General features: G+C 43.0%; 1 protein-coding gene across 4 annotated transcripts in view; it reads right to left on the reverse strand.

Annotated features, from left to right (window-relative positions):
• LOC138248762 (OX-2 membrane glycoprotein-like) overlaps positions 1 to 21,049 on the reverse strand; it is a 123,844-nt gene that overhangs the window by 29,640 nt on the left and 73,155 nt on the right. For all 4 annotated transcript variants that reach the window (XM_069202635.1, XM_069202637.1, XM_069202638.1 and 1 more), the window contains 2 exons: positions 13,516 to 13,845; positions 3,780 to 4,052 (listed from right to left, as the gene is read on the reverse strand). In XM_069202635.1, the coding sequence (XP_069058736.1) occupies positions 3,780 to 4,052; positions 13,516 to 13,845 (603 nt within the window). The remainder of the gene's footprint in view (positions 1 to 3,779; positions 4,053 to 13,515; positions 13,846 to 21,049) is intronic.

Raw genomic sequence — 21,049 nt, forward strand, 5'->3', positions numbered from 1 at the left:
TCCTTTTCCTTGGAAACTTTGCAGACGTATTAGACCAATACTGGACAAATTAAATTGCCAACTACTGGGCAGAATTATTAGACCAACACTAGACAAAAAGTATCAACTACCGGAACAAAACAACACCATTTTGATATTATAAGTGTATAAAAGCCACTACATTTGTGACATCACAATCCTCCTTGGCAGTATTCAGGTAGGCAAAGCTGTTCCAAAGTTATGTGTGGTAATATACATCAAGGTATACAAGCCATCAAGGCATACAAAAGCATGACAGAGGAAATCAGCCATCCAGGAGAGAGAACTCTTTCTTGCCATTTGTAAACTGCATAAAGCAGTTGTTACTCCAACAACTGCTAGGTGGTTGAAGAGGGTCATGCAGGAATCTCGCAATGATAAGAAAAACTTTTTTAATACACATTCATCAAGAAGGGCCATGGCTTCCAACACCTTTGTTTTGGGTGGGAGACTGGAAGACACCCTAAAAGCATCATACTCAACTTTTAAGCATCCTGACTCTACTTTTAAGTAATAAACCAGATGTAACTACTTTGCTGGTCATCAAGCTTTAAACTAGTCTAGCCCTATGTCCAGTCCTGACTTAGTATAACTAGGATTTTTTATATTCTAATGTAAAGTTCCAATTCTATTAAGGACGACGACCAGAACATCATTCCCACTCGATGATCAGGAGTAAGTCTTCTGACCCAAGGACCTTTCTTTAGAGGCTCACAAGGCCACTGGAATATATATATATATATATATATATATATATCAAAAACGAAGTTGTCCTCATGTGAAAGCGCACTCCCAACAGGTTAATTAAACGGGAAGAAAAAGCAAAGCCAGCAACTCACAGTGAATTTCTTTAAGCTGTTTCATTATTCCTTAGTTATAAAATCATCTCTGGACACGCCTACATAGGTTTTGCATTTGGGTTCATTATTTCGTTTGGCTCCAGCAACCCACTTGGGGCAAAATTAAAAAATTGCAGGACCACCATAACCAGCATGCACTGCTCACTTGAGAGGCCCACTGGGGCGGACTGGTATTTAAAGAGACTAATCAGGTGCCTGCAATTAGACAAGCGGAAGCCATGCCGGTCTTTTCAACAAGAAAGAAATGCCTGGAACACTTCCAGCACTGGCTGCACCTACGAGGGTGAAACACTTCTATATTTTTCTCTGCTGAAGAAAGGATTGACCTAGAAACACGTGTCCAGAGATGATTTTATAACCAAAGGCCTGGAATAATGAAACAGCTTAAAGAAATTCACTGTGAGTTGCTGGCTTTGCTTTTTCTTCCCGTTTAATTTACCTGTTGGGAGTGCGCTTTCACATGAGGACAACTTCGTTTTTGATATATATATATATATATATATATGGTAGGTAAATGACTTTTTCATGGAGTTATGTCTAATTTAATAGTTCTCTTGCAGTTGATAAACGCCCAGTTAATGTTGATCTTATACAAATGATGTTGTTTGGATATATATCTTCCCTATGAACGACCTGAGAATATATATATGTTTTTTGCATGGACTGAAACGTTCAAGAGAGCATGGTCTGCAAACACAAACCAGCTACTGTTGCACAAAGAAAGAGGGTGAATGATGGTCAGTTTTCTGTCATTGGCGCCAGTTTTGTGTTTACTTGGCTGAGTTTTCATTGGAAAGATTGTTCAATATTGCTGCTGGAAAGTTAAACTCCAATGGGTTTTGGCTCTGAGTAAGAACTGGTAATGTTATTTTTATTTAAGTCATACATGATAAGTGGCATGAAATTGTTGCATTTGAAATGACAATTCTTCATACATACAGAGCTCTGTTTTCATGGCCTGGGCTGAAGTAGGCCCCATTTAGGCCTCGAGCCCACCTTAGATTTTACCATAATCAGGAGCAGAATGTGCACTGATGCTTTGTGATGATATGCTGTTCTTCAAGAACTCTGTAGGAAGCTTTTCGTTGCTTTCAAGGCTCTGCCTGCTCGCTCATTGTATGCCTATTCAGTCATTAGATTGCTATTGTTTATGTAACCAGATTTCTACTGTTGTTTTCGATGACATTCAATGAAAATGAAGTTCATTATTATTCGGTAAGGGAGATACTGCTAGGAGGGTGGCATTACATAGGCTCAATTCTGTATTCTGATGCGACAATGTGTTAATAAATCTGCTCACCTTTTTTTGACTGCATTGTCCACTGCTTTCAATAATGACATTTTCTATAGAACCAATGATGTTGAGCCCGTCTTGTCTCTTTTCAGAGCCTCTAGAGATGCTGCCCGATTTATTATTGATTTCCTGCATATTCTGGACTTGGACAATTGTTCAGATTTTGCTCATGCTACTAATTCCGTATGACTGGTTTGTTATTCATTTTTAGAATATCTATATGTTTGCCTTCTATATTTAATTTAATGATTTGGTTTAGTTGCTTATATAGCACGTAAATGCCTTCCGGTGACTCCAACCAATCGTTTGGAATAAACTCCCCAGAAAACGACATGCACAGAGAAGATTTATGACAAAACTGTCTAAAAGAACAGGATTTTCAGAAGTTTACGAAAGCAAAGAAAATGATGCTATAGTTTCAGGGCACATGGCATCTTGTTCCAAAGAGCACTGGTAAGGTGTACAAAGCTTCTACCTCCCCACTTTACTTTCTTGAAACGGGCACAATCATTCATCGTAACAATGTTGAGCTAAGTACTCTATTTGGCCGGTACAATATTTTACACTATTTTATACTACAATATATTAATAAACTTTCATGGTTTCTAATTTACTAATCTAGAGATCCTTTTCCGAGCTTCCAGGATTGTGAACTGTTTGCTATTTGAAATGCTGTTTTGAATCTTATCATTAATTTATGGAAACGTTACCTCAGCAATGCTTGAGGACAACACCGCCTCGACTCTGTGTGGGCGCTTTGCTTCTATCGCATGAGATTACCTGAGCGGGAACAGGAAGTTTCAGATGTTTAAGTACATCTGAAGTTTGATTTCCTTCATTTCTGTATTATTTTACCAGCCACGAAGACAATGGGCCTCATTCCGACCCTGGCGGTTTCAAACCGCCAGGGTGGAGGCCAACGGAAGCACCGCCAACAGCCGCGGTCAGAAAAGGGGAACCTGCGGTTTCCCGACGGTTTTCCCCTGGCCCAGGGAATCCTCCATGGCGGCGCTGCTTGCAGCGCCGCCATGGGGATTCCGACCCCCTTCCCGCCAGCCTGTTCCTGGCGGTGTGAGGCTGGCGGGAACGGGTGTCGTGGGGCCCCTGGGGGCCCACAAAGATTTTCACTGTCTGCTTAGCAGACAGTGAAAATCGCGACGGGTGCCACTGCACCCGTCGCACCCCTGCAAATCCGCCGGCTCCATTCGGAGCCGGCTTCCTCTTTGCAGGGGCTTTCCCGCTGGGCCGGCGGGTGATCTTTTGGAGATCGCCCGCCGGCCCAGCGGGAAAGTTGTAATGACCCTGCGGTCATTTGACCGCGGTGCGGTCTTTGGGCGGTTTCCGCCCGGCGGGCGGCGCCCGCCGGGGTCAGAATGACCCCCAATGTTTCTAAAAGAAAAACTAAACCTCAATTAAAAGCGCAACAGCCAGCATTTACTAAATAAATGCTCGTTTTACAGACGAACCTCAGAGTGCTCATTCAGAAAGAGAAGTGGTTTGAGATTTTAGCTGAAGGTTTTGCCTTACAAATTCGCAAAAAATAAATAAACAAATAGAACATAAAAAAGTAACTTTTGTAAAGAGGGGTTGCTGTGTGCAACACTCACCTTCATTCACCATCACACTACGTGCAGCCTCCTTCCAGCCGCTCTGTGCTCTGCATGTAACTGTTGCGTTTGCCAGACTCTGTGAGACATTCAGTAGGACCCAGCTGCTGACCGACACAGTCCCATTGCTGTTGTGCACTTTCCAGCTGCCATTTTGAACCACCTGTTCCTGCCCAATCCACCGGAGCAAAGGAGCTGGCCAGCTAGTTGCAGAGCACGTGGCATTAAGTGCATTGGTGGAGCGAACAGAATGGGAGGACATCCAGAGTGGACCTATGAGTGAGGAAGCACGACAAAATAAAAACACGGAATCTTTAGTAGTTATCAGCTCTAGCTGCAAACATGAACGATTTGAGGGTCAGTCTCTGCATACATATGAGGTTTACAACAGAAATCCTCCATTAGTTCGAGTACCTATTTTTATGCCGGTGGTTGCAGGTGGGGCCCACCGGCACTTTTTTTTTGGGGGGGGGGGACCAAAAATCATTTTTCCTCAACAAATTTTGATCCAAAGCAAGAGAGAAAGAAACACCAGTTATCCCTCTGAGCTCTGTATTGAGGAGAGGCCCCCACCTTCCACAGTTTACACAGGACAAGAAGGACAACTAACAACAACTGGTCAAGATGTCAGGAGGTAGTACAAAGTAGATATCACTCAAAATAAAGCTTAGAGTAGGGGTCAGCTAAGTGGAATTTGGGACACCATCAATGCTGGATACTTTACACATTGCCTCTAAGTGAACCATGACTGCTTTTGTGCCAAACTACCAGAGAGTTAAGCACAGTTTTATTTGACGTTTGCTTGTGCTCCACCCTTACAACAACTGTGGTTGCTGCTTGAGTAGGGTTTCACCCCCTCAACCAGTAACCCAATTTCATACACTTCTGTATTGCACTTTAATATCTAATAAACCTTCATGGCTTTTCAATTTCACGAGCTCACTTACTGAGTCACTTTTTATTACTCACTATATTGAAGTGCTATTTTGAATCTGGTCTTTAGAAGCACATTGCCTCATCTATTCCTGAGGACAACACCGTCCCCAGCCCAGCGCCTGAGACCTATGAGTGTTATGACTATCATGAAGATTATCTAAGAGACAGCGCTCACAAACCCACTTCAATTATAGTATGGTGCTCTAAAACAGGTCTGGGTGCAGGACCCTTTCAACACCTGCTCAAATTAACTGCTGCATATATTGCTGCCTCAAATGGCCTGCGTAGCTTACTTAAGTAATACAGTTTATGGTATGGCAGCGATTATGTGCCTATATTTAAATACATTTTATTCTATTTGTATTCCCTCAATGTGGTAAATCTTATTCACTATTCCCCGTTTATATAGTACCTCTTTGCTTCTTCGCTGACCTTTTCAAAATGCACTGAAACCTGAATATCTGTGCATACTTGTATGTATTTCTTTTGAATGATCCTCACTGTTGAAAGTTGAATTCTCTTTTTTTGGACTATTCTATTTGACATCCATCCTTGGTGACCAGTACTATGCACATCTGGATTGCATTGCTTCATATAGCTCTCAGATGGTTGCAAGACTTGTTTACACTGTATAAAAGCACAAATCAAAATGCACACTTCCTAGGAATCATTTTTTATACACTGCAAGTTCTGATACCATGCAGTTTAGAAACACCTAGGGACTTTCTTGCACTGTAGTTTGGTATTTCAATTGCAGTAATCGACCTCTTTACTTTTGGCGGAGTGCCTTCTACACCACCCCGAACAAACTGAGGCAGAACTATGCCCTTCACCATCAGGTAGGCATCATACACCCTTTCATACCCTCCAATGGGGGTAGGGGTGGCTTTGTGCGCAGTCTACCCCATTTTCCAGGCTACACAACAATGGTATACACGTGACTTGTTCCACTTTTGTGGGGAAACAAATCAGTAGCTTGCCACTTGGTGTGAATTTGTCTGTCGGGTAGTAAATGGACGTTTTCATTGCATCATTCTGGCACGTACAGTCTTCAAAGTTGGGTAACATAACCCCTTGTTATTTCTCTTCACTACCCACGCCTCCCCAGTCCTGTATACACACTCCCTTTGCCTTGCCGTTTTATCATGCTGTTCTTTAAAATAAACATTTACCTTTTCCACTGGAACACATTTGAAAAGAAAAGGTGTATTGTCCTTTTTACGTTTCTCTTTTAAAAAAACAAAATACAAAAAAAAGTTTTGCCAGCCTGTTTTAGTCAGGCTGGTTGTCTTAATTTTAGAAATTCATCAACATGACCGATAACGCTCTTTTTCATACAACACTTCTATAATTTCTAATAACTGTACACATCAATTCTTTCTATTTACACAAGATAATCGTGCTCAATTTAGTGAGCCCCAAAGGAAGGTGCATATGGACTAACCAGGATTCAATTTGTAATCTGCATATCACAGCAATGTCAATAGAGAGGGTTTAGTTTACCTCACTAAGCCATCTTGGTGGCCTAGCGAAAGTACTAAATGTATGCCATGGATGACAATGAACGGTAGCACCCGATATCAATGCCTTGATCTTCGTCACATAAGTGCATAATGCACATACCACAAAGAAGCCTAAGCAGAAGAAATACTCAGGAGCGCCTCCTCCATTTTAGCGGAGGAGCGTCACGCCCCTGCTAAGTCAGGCAGGGGCAAGCAAAATGATAATAAAATGATGGTATTATAATTTTGTTTGCTGCGGTTTGTCTGACAGCTTGGAATGTAGGGCGGGTGGGGCTGGGCCATAGGAAGGAGTGGTGAGCACTGTAAAGTGCGCATGTCTGTTTGGCCGGCCGGATCAGGCTTACATTTCTGCATCCTGGCTGTGTTGCACAGTCAGACTGGTGAAATGACACAGGCTCCCTGTGCCTGAGTGAGCATCAGACCACCCGCTCAGGCCAATCCTGGTGCTGCTCTCATGCTACCTTGAGCATGAGAGCAGTACCTGGCTTGGAAGCCTTCGGGGACTGCTGGGAAGAGGAGAAGCGACCGGCAGCAGGATCGGGAGCAGCGCAGGACAGAGCAGCAGGTATGTTTAAAAAAAAAAAAAATTATATATATATATATATATATATATATATATATATATATATATATACACATACACATTATATGTGGAAAATGTCACTTACCCAGTGTACATCTGTTCTTGGCATGAGACGCTGCAGATTCACATGCTTTGCACATCCTGCCATCTAGTGTTGGGCTCGGAGTGTTACAAGTTGTTTTTCTTCGAAGAAGTCTTTTCGAGTCACGAGATCGAGAGACTCCTCCCCTTTCGGCTCCATTGCGCATGGGCGTCGACTCCATCTTAGATTGTTTTCCCCGCAGAGGGTGAGGTAGGAGTTGTGTATTACAGTAATAGTGCCCATGCAATGGAGTAAATATGTATGTACATAATGTAGTTTAAGGTGATATATTTACAAATTTATAGATGTTCAAGATAAACTTCGAAACGGCTACAGGCTCCCGGGGAGGGGGGTGGGCGCATGTGAATCTGCAGCGTCTCATGCCACGAACAGATGTACACTGGGTAAGTGGCATTTTCTGTGCGATGGCATGTGTAGCTGCAGATACACATGCTTTGCATAGACTAGTAAGCAGTTATCTCCCCAAAAGCGGTGGTTCAGCCTGTAGGAGTTGAAGATGTTTGAAACAAAGTTCGTAGTACTGCCTGGCCTACTGTGGCTTGTTGTGCTGTTAGCACATCCACACAATAGTGCTTGGTAAACGTATGAGGTGTAGACCATGTGGCTGCCTTACATATCTCAGTCATTGGAATGTTTCCTAGAAAGGCCATAGTAGCACCCTTCTTTCTAGTGGAGTGTGCCTTTGGTGTAAAAGGCAGTTGTCTATTTGCTTTGAGATAACAGGTTTGAATGCATTTAACTATCCATCAAGCAATGCCTTGTTTGGAAATTGGATTTCCTGAATGAGGTTTTTGGAAAGCAACAAATAATTGTTTTGTTTTCCGAATTTGTTTGGTTCTGTCAATGTAGTACATTAACGCTCTTTTGATGTCTAATGTATGTAGTGCTCTCTCAGCTACAGAATCTGGTTGTGGGAAGAACACTGGTAGTTCTACTGTTGGATTCAAGTGGAACGGTGGTATGACTTTTGGTAAAAAAAATGGATTTGTCCCTAGAACTACTTTATGCTTATGTATTTGAATAAATGGTTCTTGTATGGTAAATGCTTGGATTTCACTTACTCTTCTTAGAGATGTGATGGCAATTAGAAATGCAACTTTCCATGTTAAGTATTGCATTTCACATGAGTGCATGGGCTCAAAAGGTGGCCCCATGAGTCGTGTTAAGACAATGTTGAGGTTCCATGAAGAAACTGGTGGTGTTCTTGGTGGTATAATTCCTTTTAGGCCTTCCATAAAGGCTTTTATGACTGGTATCCTAAATAGTGAAGTTGAGTGGGTAATTTGCAGGTAAGCTGAAATTGCGGTAAGATGTATCTTAATGGATGAAAAAGATAGTTTTGACTTTTGCAAATGTAGCAAGTAGCTTACGATGTCTTTAGCAGATGCGTTTAAGGGTTGGATTTGATTATCATGGCAATAATAAACAAACATTTTCCACTTATTTGCATAGCAATGTCTAGTGGTTGGTTTTCTAGCTTGTTTTATGACTTCCATACATTCCTGTGTAAGGTCTAAGTGTCCGAACTCTAAGACTTCAGGAGCCAAATTGCTAGATTCAGCGATGCTGGATTGGGGTGTCTGATCTGTTGATTGTGTTGAGTTAACAGATCTGGTCTGTTTGGTAGTTTGATATGAGGCACTACTGAGAGGTCTAGTAGTGTTGTGTACCAAGTTTGTTTTGCCCAAGTTGGTGCTATGAGTATGAGCTTGAGTTTGTTTTGACTCAACTTGTTTACTAGATATGGAAGGAGTGGGAGAGGGGGAAAAGCGTATGCAAATATCCCTGACCAACTCATCCATAACGCATTGCCCAGAGATTGATCTTGTGGGTACCTGGATGCGAAGTTTCGTCATTTTGCGTTTTCTTTTGTAAACAAAACAGGTCTACTTGTGGTGTTCCCCAATTTTGGAAGTAAGTGTGTAGTACTTGGGGGTGAATCTCCCATTCGTGGATCTGTTGGGGATCCTGAGAGAGATTGCCTGCTAACTGATTCTGAATTCCTGGAATGAACTGTGCTATTAGGCGAATGTGGTTGTGTATCGCCCAATGCCATATTTTATGTGTTAGGAGACACAACTGTGTTGAGTGTGTCCCTCCCTGTTTGTTTAGGTAATACATCGTTGTCAGTTTTGACAAGAATGTTTTTGTGGCTTATTATTGGTTGAAATGCTTTTAACGCTAGAAATACTGCCAATAGTTCTAAATGATTTATGTGAAACTGTTTTTGTCGAGAGTCCCATTGTCCCTGAATGCTGTGTTGATTGAGGTGTGCTCCCCACCCTATCATGGAGGCATCTGTAGTTATTACGTATTGAGGCACTGGGTCTTGAAAAGGCTGCCCTTGGTTTAAATTTATATTGCTCCACTATTGAAGCGAGTTGTATGTTTGGTGGTCTATCAACATTAGATCTAGAAGTTGACCCTGTGCCTGTGACCATTGTGATGCTAGGCACTGTTGTAAGGGCCGCATGTGCAATCTTGCGTTTGGGACAATGGCTATGCATGAGGACATCATGCCTAGTATTTTCATTACTATTTTGACTTGTATTCTTTGGTTTGGATACATGACCTGTATTACATTGTGAAATGCTTGTACTCTTTGTGGACTTGGAGTGGCAATCGCTTTTGCTGTGTCGATTGTTGCCCCTAAGTATTGCTGTGTCTGACACGGCTGAAGGTGTGACTTTGTGTAGTTGATTGAGAAACCTAGTTTGTGTAGGGTTTCTATGACGTACTTTGTGTGTTGTGAACCCCGTTCTAGTGTGTTGGTTTTGATTAACCAATCGTCTAGGTACGGGAACACATGTATTTGCTGCCTTTTAATATGCGCAGCTACTACTGCCAGGCATTTTGTAAAAACTCTTGGCGCAGTTGTTATTCCGAATGGCAACACCTTGAATTGGTAATGTACCCCTTAGAATACAAATCTTAGGTACTTTCTGTGTGAAGGATGTATTGGCATATGGAAATATGCATCCTTTAGGTCTAGTGTTGTCATGTAGTCTTGTTGTTTGAGCAGTGGGATTACGTCTTGTAATGTCACCATGTGAAAGTGGTCTGATTTGATGTAGGTATTTAATGTTCTGAGATCTAATATAGGTCTCAGTGTTTTGTCCTTTTTGGGTATGAGAAAGTACAAAGAGTAAACTCCTGTTCCTTTCTGTTGAATTGGTACTAATTATATTGCTCCTTTTTGTAGCAATGCCTGGACCTCTAGTCCTAGAAGATCCAAGTGTTGTTTTGACATATTGTGTGTTTTCGGTGGGACGTTTGGAGGGAATTTGAGGAATTCTATGCAATAACCATGCTGGATAATTGCAAGTACCCAAGTGTCTGTTGTTATCTCCTCCCAATGTTTGTAAAAATTGCTTAGTCTCCCCTCCACAGGTGTTATGTGTTGGGGATTTGTGACTTGGAAGTCACTGCTGGTTTTGAGGAGTTTTGGGGCTTTGGAACTTCCCTCTATTCTTTTGGAATTGTCCCCCTCTATATTGCCCCCGAAAACTTCCCCGCGGATATTGTCCTTGATAAGTGGGCCTTGCTTGTGAGGTTGTGGGTTCTGTTTGACCTCGAAACCCCCCTCTAAACTGTGTTTTGCGAAATGTGCCTCTGCTCTGTGGGGAGTAGAGTGCGCCCATGGCTTTCGCCGTATCAGTATCTTTTTTAAGTGTCTTGATAGAAGTGTCCACCTCCGACCCAAACAACTGCTGTCCATTAAAGGGCATATTCATCACGGCTTGTTGTATTTCCGGCTTGAATCCGGATGTACGCAACCATGCGTGTCTCCTTATTGTTACTGCAGTATTTACTGTCCTTGCAGCTGTATCTGCTGCATCCATTGCTGACCGTATCTGATTATTTGAGATACTTTGTCCTTCCTCCACCACTTGTTGTGCCCTTTTCTGGAACTCTTTGGGTAAGTGTTCTATGAAATGCTGCATTTCGTCCCAATGAGCCCTATCATATCTTGCCAGAAGTGCTTGTGAAGTGGCAATGCGCCAATGGTTTGCTGCTTGTGCTGCAACCCTTTTCCCTGCAGCGTCGAATTTGCGACTCTCCTTGTCTGGAGGTGGTGCGTCTCCCGAGGTGTGAGAGTTTGCTCTTTTGCGAGCTGCCCCTACTACCACAGAGTCTGGTGTTAATTGCTGCGTGATATACACAGGGTCTGTAGGCGGTGGCTTGTACTTTTTCTCCACCCTTGGAGTTATGGCCCTGCCCTTCACAGGCTCCTGAAACACCTGTTTGGAGTGTTTTAGCATTCCAGGTAGCAAAGGTAAGCTCTGGTATTGGCTATGAGTGGAAGATAGTGTATTAAACAAAAAGTCATCCTCAATCGGTTCTGCATGCAAGGTGACATTATGAAAAGCTGCTGCTCTTGAGACCACCTGCATGTAGGATGTACTGTCTTCAGGTGGCGATGGTCTCGCTGGGTAACAGTCTGGGCTGTTATCTGATACTGGCGCATCATAAAGGTCCCATGCGTCGGGATCATCCTGACTCATTGCAGTATAAGTTGGAGATTGCATTAGTGGTGGAGTGACTACCGGTGATGTGTGCATTGATGGTGGTGGAGATGGTGGCGGAGTTGTTTGTCTTGCCACCTTTGCCTGTGGCTGCTTGTCCTTTTCTTGAAAGGTAAGTCTTCTTTTCATTTTAATTGGGGGAAGAGTGCTTATCTTCCCTGTGTCCTTTTGAATGTGGAGCCTCCTTTGAGTGTAGTCTGGCTCCATTGATTCAAGTTCTTGTCCGAACTTATGTCCTTGCATTTGGGAGGACAATCCCTGTTCCTCTGTGTAGGAACCTGATTTTGGTTCCAAGGCTGGATGTTTCGGAATGGAAACCTTTTCGGTAGCCTTTTTCGGCTCCGACGACACTTTCTTTATTTTCGGCGTCGTGGTCTCTCGGTGCCGACCCATTTTGGTGCCGCTGTATCGGTGCCGAACTTGTTCGGAGCCGCTGTCTCGGGCTCGAGATTGCTGTGTGCCGGTATCTCGACCGGAGTCGGATGACTTCGACACAAGCGTGCCCTTTTTCGGTGCCGATGATCGGTCACCTATTTTTCGGGTTAAGCCATGGCCTGTTGGCGGTGGCGTCACCTGGGCTTTTGTGGTCTTCTCGTGAGTTTTGTTTCGACGTCTTACTCACGGTTTAAGGCGTTTCTTTGGGATCGAGCTCGTCCGAGTCCGACTCCTGGATGGAGAAGGTTTCTTCTTCTTCCTCCAAATGCCTTTGTCCTGTCGGCGCCGACGCCATTTGCAGTCTTCTCGCTCTTCGGTCTCTTAATGTCTTCCTCGACCGAAACGCTTGACAGGCTTCACAAGTGTCTTCTCTGTGTTCTGGAGACAAACACAAGTTACAGACCAGGTGCTGATCTGTATACATATACCTGTTGTGACATTTTGGGCAGAAGCGGAATGGGATCCGTTCCATCAGCCTTAAAGAGACACGTGGCCGGGCCGACTAGGCCCCGACGGGGATCGAAAAAACCCCGAAGGGCCACCGGAGCTCATCAAAAGTCAGTGTCGATCTGTTGTAACTAACCCGATACCGAATGCAAACAGTACCGTCGATTTTTCCGAGATTCTAACTAACTTTCCGAACCGAAACACGGAGCGAAAAGGAACACGTCCGAACCCGATGGCGGAAAAAAAACAATCTAAGATGGAGTCGACGCCCATGCGCAATGGAGCCGAAAGGGGAGGAGTCGTCCCTCGAACTCCTGACTCGAAAATACTTCTTCGAAGAAAAACAACTTGTAACACTCCGAGCCCAACACTAGATGTGCAAAGCATGTGTATCTGCAGCTACACATGCCATTGAACATATATATATATACCCCCCCCAACCCGGCCACTCAACCCTACCACCCTAGATTGGTGGTAGCCACCACTGGACATACGTCCGTCCTTGAATACTGCTTGAAAATAACAGCCATGTACCCCCACCCGTGATTATTCCTGATGAAGGAGTCAGACCATCAGGAGCCTCTTGACAATGAAGGAAGGGTGAGAATTGTCGTTTTAAGTCCGTGAATGAGAGTGAGCCCTACCAAAACAATTATGTTTTTTCTGGCGCACACACTAGACTCCTTTTCATACTACAGATCAACACAAATTTGAAGGCTGTGTATATACAAGGTTTTAGATAGCACATCTACATGGGGGGGTACAAAAGTTTTAACAGGAGTAAATAACAGACCTATTCACAGGGTGCATCAGCCTATCTTCTAAACTGCTCTACTTTTTAAAAATATCTGATGAAACATCTGAAAATCTGGGATACCAGCTGGCCTCCCCAACTCCACATTACATGAGGTTTTTTTTTAAACAAATAATTGAATTAGCATTTTGTAAATACCTTTTCATAGCTAATTTAAATCCATCAGTTGAACTGAAGAACGTAATGGGGTATTTTGAACAGAAAGTATTCCTCCCACACACTTCCTCAAGGTCAGTGTATTTTGTAGTTGGGATGTTAAATTTGGCAGGATCTACTCTGACCTAGTGAACATTACTCTTGCCTTTCACATGGGAGTCATTAAAACAACCATTACGTTAACACAAGCCTTCAAAGGTTTGGATCACTTACCACTGAGGGATAAACAGGTGGTGCCCCCGATCGAGCCAGAGGGAAAGGAATTGAAGAGACATTGGTAACAACCCTCATCACGGGTGCTCGTTTTCCAGAAAGTGATCGCAGTCTCATTTAAGGACAAGAGGGTGATATTTAGGTGGTCTTTATATCTTTTATCAACATTCACTCCTGTCTTAGGGGCAAAGGTTGCCAAGTTGATCATTTCTGCACTTGCATTTTTCTGCCAGGTGACCTGCACAACGTCCAAGATTTTCCGAAGGACACATTTTAAGGCAACTCGTGCTCCAATCTCAGCCACAGTGTTCTCTTCTGTCGCTACATCACCTATGGAAGAAAAGAAGAAAGACAATCTTAGAATGCAAAGTTTGGATTTCAAATTTTATTGAGGACAGTAAGATTACAAACTTTCAAGCAGTGTCACTAAATGTCACCACGGTGTGAACATGTACGGATTACAACAGTAACTATAACAAATCATTTATCATTGGCAAGTTTACAGTATCTGCTCTCAGCATACTGGCGTGTAAAGATAATTAAATTTTTCAGTGACACAGATGTCTGCATATACGGGTAACTCTCTGCGGAAATTGTCACATTAAGTGCTACACATCTCACACAGAACACAACTAAAACATAATGAATACACTGTTAATATGAGCTTTTCAAAGTAAACACTGAGGATATCTTGGAAAAGACCTCACTTACAAACTAGAAAGAGTTCTTTCCATCACTAGTATTTCTACGAATCTATACTTTCGAATCTACCCGTGACCGGGAGGCCACTAACATACTTTGAAAATGGCATTTTAAAACAAAAAACAGAAGTGTATTGCATGGACTAAGCATATTTAAGGGAAACAAACATCTGCTTTTACAAATCGATAATTTTCAGCAATAAACTATGAATGCAGGAAAGATACATGTATGAACTCTTCAGTCTCACAAGCACAGGTAGGTCACACATGATGCTGTTACAGGAACACAGCTTCAAACAAAAATATGGCTAAGTAAATCATTTTTTTCTTGCTGTGTACATCTGTTGAAGAGTCAAATGTTCTATTTTTAAGATCACAAATTCAAAACCATTAACTTGTTCTTTCACCCAGAATATCTTTCGGTGACTGCCACTAGCACCATCCACTCAGAGGATGAAGAGGATACAAACCTTGGTGGCCTCTCCTCTCTGAGGAAGTTCTGGTTGCAGGCATCCTTCGCAGTGCCTGGTGGAGTTTGGCCGTTCAGGGTGAGGATGGATACACGTGGGCACCCTGATCTGAGATTAAAGGAAGGCTGTTGGAAATGGCCCTTTTTGCAGGGTTATCCCAAAATATTTTGCCTTCTTCCTCCTATTTTTTCAGGTCTGTTTCTGCTGGTTTATTGTCTCTGTGCACTTTACCATTGCTAATCAGTGCTAAAGTGCAAGTGCTCCCTACAGAAATTGTACTGTTGATTCGTTTATCCATGATTGGTATATTCTATTTACTGGTAAGTCCCTAGTAAAGTGCACCAGAGGTCCTGTAAATCAAATGCTACTAGTGGGCCTGCAGCACTGGTTGTGCCACCCACATTAGTAGCCCTGTAACCATGGCTCAGACTTGGCACTGCAGTGTCTCTGTGCAGTTTTAAACTACCAATTCGACTTCTAAACCTTCCCTTTTACTACAAGTCATGCTCCCCTAAGGAAGGCCCTAGGTAGCCCCCAGGGGCAGGGTGCAGTGTATGTTTAAGGTAGGACATATACTAGTGTGTTTTAATGTCCTAGCAGTGTAATTCTGCCAAATTCGGTTTTCAATGTGCAAGGCCTATCTCTTTCATAGGTTAACATGGCAGCTGCCTTTAAATATGCTTAAACGCAGACTCCCCTGGAGAGCAAATAAAAATACGGAGTTTAGGGTCTCTGAACTAACAATGTAAAAATACATCTTTTATTGAAGTTGGTTTATAAATTGTCTGTTTGAAGATGCGGTTTTTAGAAAGTAGGCATTTTCTTGCATAAACCATTCTGTGACTGTGACTGCTTGTGGATTTCATGTCTGGGTCAGTTTGACAGTTGGGCTGTTCACACCTCTTCTCTAGACAGTGACACTAAAGAGGGTGGGGTGTAGCCTGCATATCCCAATGAGACACCTGAGATGGAGGGGAGGGGGGGAGGAGTGGTGGTCATTCACACCTGAAAGGACTGTGCCTGTATCACACAATGCAGTCTCCGACCCCCTGGTGTATGTCTGGGGCCCGAGGACACTTGAGACCTTGCTTTGAAGTTAGCGAACTTCTTAGACAGAACAGGGTAAAAGAAGCCAAGCCCAAAACCCCAGACTTTTCTAATCTTTCTGGCATCAAGAGGAAACTCTGCCCAGGAGAAGAGCTGAAGGAGTCGTCGTATCCCTTTGCTGTGCTGCTTTGCTGGACTGGCCTGCAGTTGCTGCTTCTGCCTGAAAAGAGTGCAAAGGGTTAACTTGGCTGTGTGTCCCGCTTGAGAAATTTCTCCAAGGGCTTGGAGTAGAGTTTGCCTCCTGTTGGAAGTCTCAGGGACACCAAAGACTTCAGTTTCCTCAACCTGCAGCACTGGGAACTGTGTGTTTTGTGCTGTTCAAGAGGAGAAACCACTGTGACGCCGCCAACGAAGCCGCTGGCCGCACCGTGACCTGCCGACGTGGCACGGAGTCACATTGCCCTGCAACCCTGGTCCCACCGACACTGCCATCAGACGACTTCACCAAGCCACTGCTCGCACCGCGACCTGTGGACCCCCCCACTCTGCAATCGCCTGCTCACACCGCAGCCTAGGCCTCCCCGACGACCCTCCTGCGGACACCGGCGCCGCTGCCTGCCCAGTGGGCTGTGGACACCGCTCATGAGGAGCACGAAGCACCGTCCTGCACCACAGCCCCAGTCCACCGACACCAGCACCATCGACTCCTGTGTCTTCACCAGGCATCCCTGCCTGCACCATGGCCTGTAGGCACGGCTCGTGAGGGTCACGAAGCACCGTCCCATCCCGCACCGCTGGCTTGGGCCTACCAACGACCATGCTTCCGCAACGACGACGACGTTGCCTGCACCGTGACCTGTGGACACCGCGTGTTGCAGCCCTGGTCTCACCGACGCCACTGGACGCCGTCACCGAGCTGCTGCCTGCACCGTGACCTGCGGGCTCCGCACCACAGCCCCGACGCCATCAACGCCGGCGCTCCTGACTTCATCAGCCTGGAGTTCGATCTGCAAGGCGTGTGACTTCAGGAGCCCGACGACTCCTGCACCAACTCTGGAAGCGACACCAAGACGCCACTCCCCGGAGCTCACCGCAAGGATCACAACGCCCTACAAAACCAAGGTACTGTTTGCGGGTCTTCCCAACACCTTCGCTGGCCCACAACACTGCAGCCGGCCTGAACTGTTGGTTTTGTTGATCATGACGCAGTGATAGCCCCAGGTGGAGCTATTGACTTCGAGGAACTGTATTTTTGAGTAAATCTTGCATAATTCATATTTTTATTACTGTATATTGGATTTTTATCATAGTTGGTCTTGTATTCAATAGATAAATATTGGATGTTTTTCTAAAACTGGTGTGGTGTCCTTTTGTAGTATTTTCACTGCATTACTGTGTATTATGTACAAATGCTTTAGACATTGCTTCTGAGATAAGCCTGACTGCTCGTGCCAAGCTACCAAGGGGGTGAGCAGGGGTTATCTGAGTGGGTATCTCCCTTATCCTGACTAGAGTGAGGGTCCCAAGTTGGACAGGGTGCAAACTGACTGCCAACTAGAGACCCCATTTCTAACAAAGGCGAGCCAGGAAAACACATTTTTTCCAGTATCTTGTCTTGCCCAACACCTTCCTAAGTGCACAGCCTTGGCGAATCATGTCCAGGTTGCCTCAGTCACTGCTGTGACAGATGTGCCACTCGATGCCGCTAACACCACCGAAATAACACGAGCGCATAAGTAAATGTACAGAGACGAGAACAAGGTCTGCAAACACTAGCGGGACCACAATCCAGCTCAGCGTAGTTTTTTTTTTTTTTTAGTTAGATCCCTTTATTTGCCTCAGTGATGAACACTTTTGTGTCCTAGTCTTTCTTCAAAAATCAGATAGATTGTCAGAAGTCCTAGACATAAGTGTCTAAGACGACTTCCGATAAAAGTAATTCTTGCTCTCACAGTGTCATCATCCTTTTTAGCCTTAACTATTTAGTCTCCTTTTGTGAATGGTTGCTCTGCTCTTATGGTTCTTGGAGACAGAAGGCAAGACCAAATCACTCAGGCCTTGTATTTTAATTAGATTTTGTTCACAAAGTCGTCATGGATGGCTTCATGTTACATAGCTTATCAGAACCCCTGCAATAGAGCCACTACAGCTTAACTATACAAGCTCTTTATCCATAACTGGAGGAGGGTCACTAAAGGCAGGCCTTCTATTGCTTCACAACGAGCCTAGCAAATCTTGAATTTTGATACCGGACTCTTTTATAAAAGGCACACAATAGACTAGTAACATATTCACTTGTCTGCTCCTAGTTTATTCTTTACCTCTCATGTGTTTACATAGCTGTTTCATGCTAATTACCTCTATGTTCCACCTGGTCTGTTGCAGCATGGGTCTCTTTAGGCCATTACTCAAGGATACCAGGAATTGTTTCTTGAAGTGGACAGTGGTGTGAGTGGAAAGAACACGAGTTTCTCCAAATATGTGCATTCTTACAACGTGCTATGATGGGATGACAAGGGCAGAGGGCTAAAAACACAATAGTAATTTTAATTCAGCAGCTCTCTTTACAATTTGTCACAGTTCTAGCTGCTACTATCATTTGTCAATTATTACCCACCACAATGGTAATATTGTTATACACCTCAAAAAAAGAAAGCTGAGAGAGCTCGCTGGTGTTCAAGCCTGTGACCTTCAAGTTACACAAAGAACTGCAAACTAATTCAGGTAGGTTTCAAAGCCACTAAATACAAGACTGCTGAATGCATCTATTCCTCATCTCAGGTGGGTTGAAAGTTAGTCGGATTTGCCCATACACAAGAAGTGCTCATGTGACACTTTGAAGGAGGACAACAAACAAGAACAGCTGTAAAGAGATAAGAAGCAGAATGACTGCTTTTGTGTACGGTGACATCCATGATGTGCAGGCAAGAACACAGATCTCGTGCAACAAAGGCTCACTTCCAATATCATAACTGATGGAGCAAAACAGCATGTTGAGCCACCATGTTTGAGCACTGTCTCATGCCCTGTTGAAGGAAATAAAACAGTCAATATTCCTCAAGCTTTCCTTAACGAAGATCACCCCCAAAACACACCTCTTCCTCATGCAGTGCTAACATGTTTCACAAATGCAAGCAACTTCATGTGTAGACAATCACCGTTTTCGGCTCCTCAGGTCCCTATAGCTCAATGTGGATAAAACTAGTTGTGTTGTAGGGTGAAAACTGTTGAAACTGCACAAAAATGGTTCAACGTCTTTTAAACAGTGTGAACACTGTTACATTACTTTTCCTCCTTCTGCAGATGTCACGGTGTGACCATTTGGACACCAGCAGAGGAGGCAAAACTCTTATATTTAGCCCTTCTGCTTGACACCACAAGCCTAATTTGATATTCATTTTACATGTAAACACTTATGCTGTGAGCGGTAAAAGCCAGGGGATTTATCTCCTTTTAGTGGCTGCTATGTAATGGTACTGTCTAAACCTGGATTTATTCAAACTCAGTAATTTTTAAGTAGAAAAATGTGGAAAATATGCTAGCCAACACGTGTTTCGCCCCCTAGTTGGCACGGAGGCCTGGGGCTTTTTCAAAGCTTTTAAAAGTAAAACATTAAATAAATCAACAACAGGAAACGAACAGCAAAGGATTTAATAATCATTCCCATATCTGGAACAAAAATAAACATTGAAACAAATCACAATTGTCAAATGGGAGGACACATAATACAGACAATAGACTGACATTATATTAAATAAAACAAAGGAAAAAGAATAAAACATACAAATGAAAAAGAATACAAAATATTCTATTATTGATGCTTTATCAATACTTTTGGTATTGCCATACACTGTAATTGTCATAATTTGGTTGGTCTATGCATGCTCCTAAATTAGAATAACTTGGAATTGTAATAAAAAAAATCAACGTGTGCTACATCTATCAAAAGTGTTTTGTTTGAAAGTCAAGGTACCCTTATTGTGTGAAAGGGGAAATACACCTCCTAGTGTGTATAAGAGGAATCAAGCACGTGCCTTACCTCAGGCCTAATAATTAGTGCAAAAGGTAGGGGAAAATGGTAACATACCCAAAGATTAATTGTATAGCGTCTGGTTTTTAGAATGAATGAATAGAATCTGTAGACAGTGGAATGAAGTAAATGATTTGCAAAGCAATTTGGAAGAGTAATATTTTTGAAAGGTGCATGGCGCATACGGGCCTTACCAGATAGGTAAAGGATGCTATTGGTTTGAAAGGAAAGAAAGAGAAGGGAACGGTTAATTTAGAACCAAGGAATGGTTAGCTACACACTAGAGCAAAAGTTAAGCCAATTATTTAAACGAGGGAAGGGGTGGCTCACATACCCGATAGTAATTTTGAAATACAGGGTCTCTGCGGTCGAAGAAATTACTCCACATCAGTATCGGTCCTATAAACCCGTACTGACAATTTGAATATAAAATACTGTGGCATCTAAAGATCACTGAAAAGGATGTGTGAACATGTAAGAGAAACGTGGCTGCCATCTTTGAATATAGGGTGTTACTGTAAAGAAAATATATTTATCATAAAATATCAAAAAAGAAGATAATGTAATTAAAATGGGTAAATTCATGTCGCCAAGTCAAGGTAGAGTAACGAAGAGTCAAGAAAACATTAAACCTGGCAGCCATCTTGTAAATGTATGGTTCCAAGAAAACGAAAACTATGTTTATCCACATATTTTTACGATATAGTTAATAAGAAGCAGGATTTGGTTGAAAATAATGCTAAAGTAAACACAATTGGTAGGTATAGTAACCACAGCATATGGCTAACACTGGGAACTGTAATGAAAGTTAATAGAGTAAAGCGGTATCTAGAAATGCAGGCACTAAATTAAACAGAATGTGTTGTGTAAGGTCAAGTCGCCTTACTGGACCCGTGTGTTACGTAAATGTATAATGAGTGCACAATGAAAAAATAATAGAATCTGGTAGAGGAACACGACAGCCATCTAAAAGTGTCCAAGACAAATATGAATATTACAAAGGAAAACTAAGTGAACTGTTCATAGTAAAATACTACATTTACTTGAACAGAGGGATCTAATATAAGCATGAGGACCCCATTGGTTGTTGGAGGGTGCTATACGTCACAAGAAAAGATATTTACATGACTACTAGGAATGGTGTTTTTGCCATGTTAGAAAAGTGTTATGACACTACAGCGACTTTCATTTTGGGAAGAGTGTGAAGAACCTAATATTTAAAATCTTAGATATATTCCTGCATCGGATTATAGTAACTAATAATCAAAAGAATTACTACCTGAAAA

This window comes from Pleurodeles waltl, chromosome 8, assembly GCF_031143425.1.
Source record: "Pleurodeles waltl isolate 20211129_DDA chromosome 8, aPleWal1.hap1.20221129, whole genome shotgun sequence".
Classification (NCBI taxonomy): Eukaryota; Metazoa; Chordata; class Amphibia; order Caudata; family Salamandridae; genus Pleurodeles; species Pleurodeles waltl.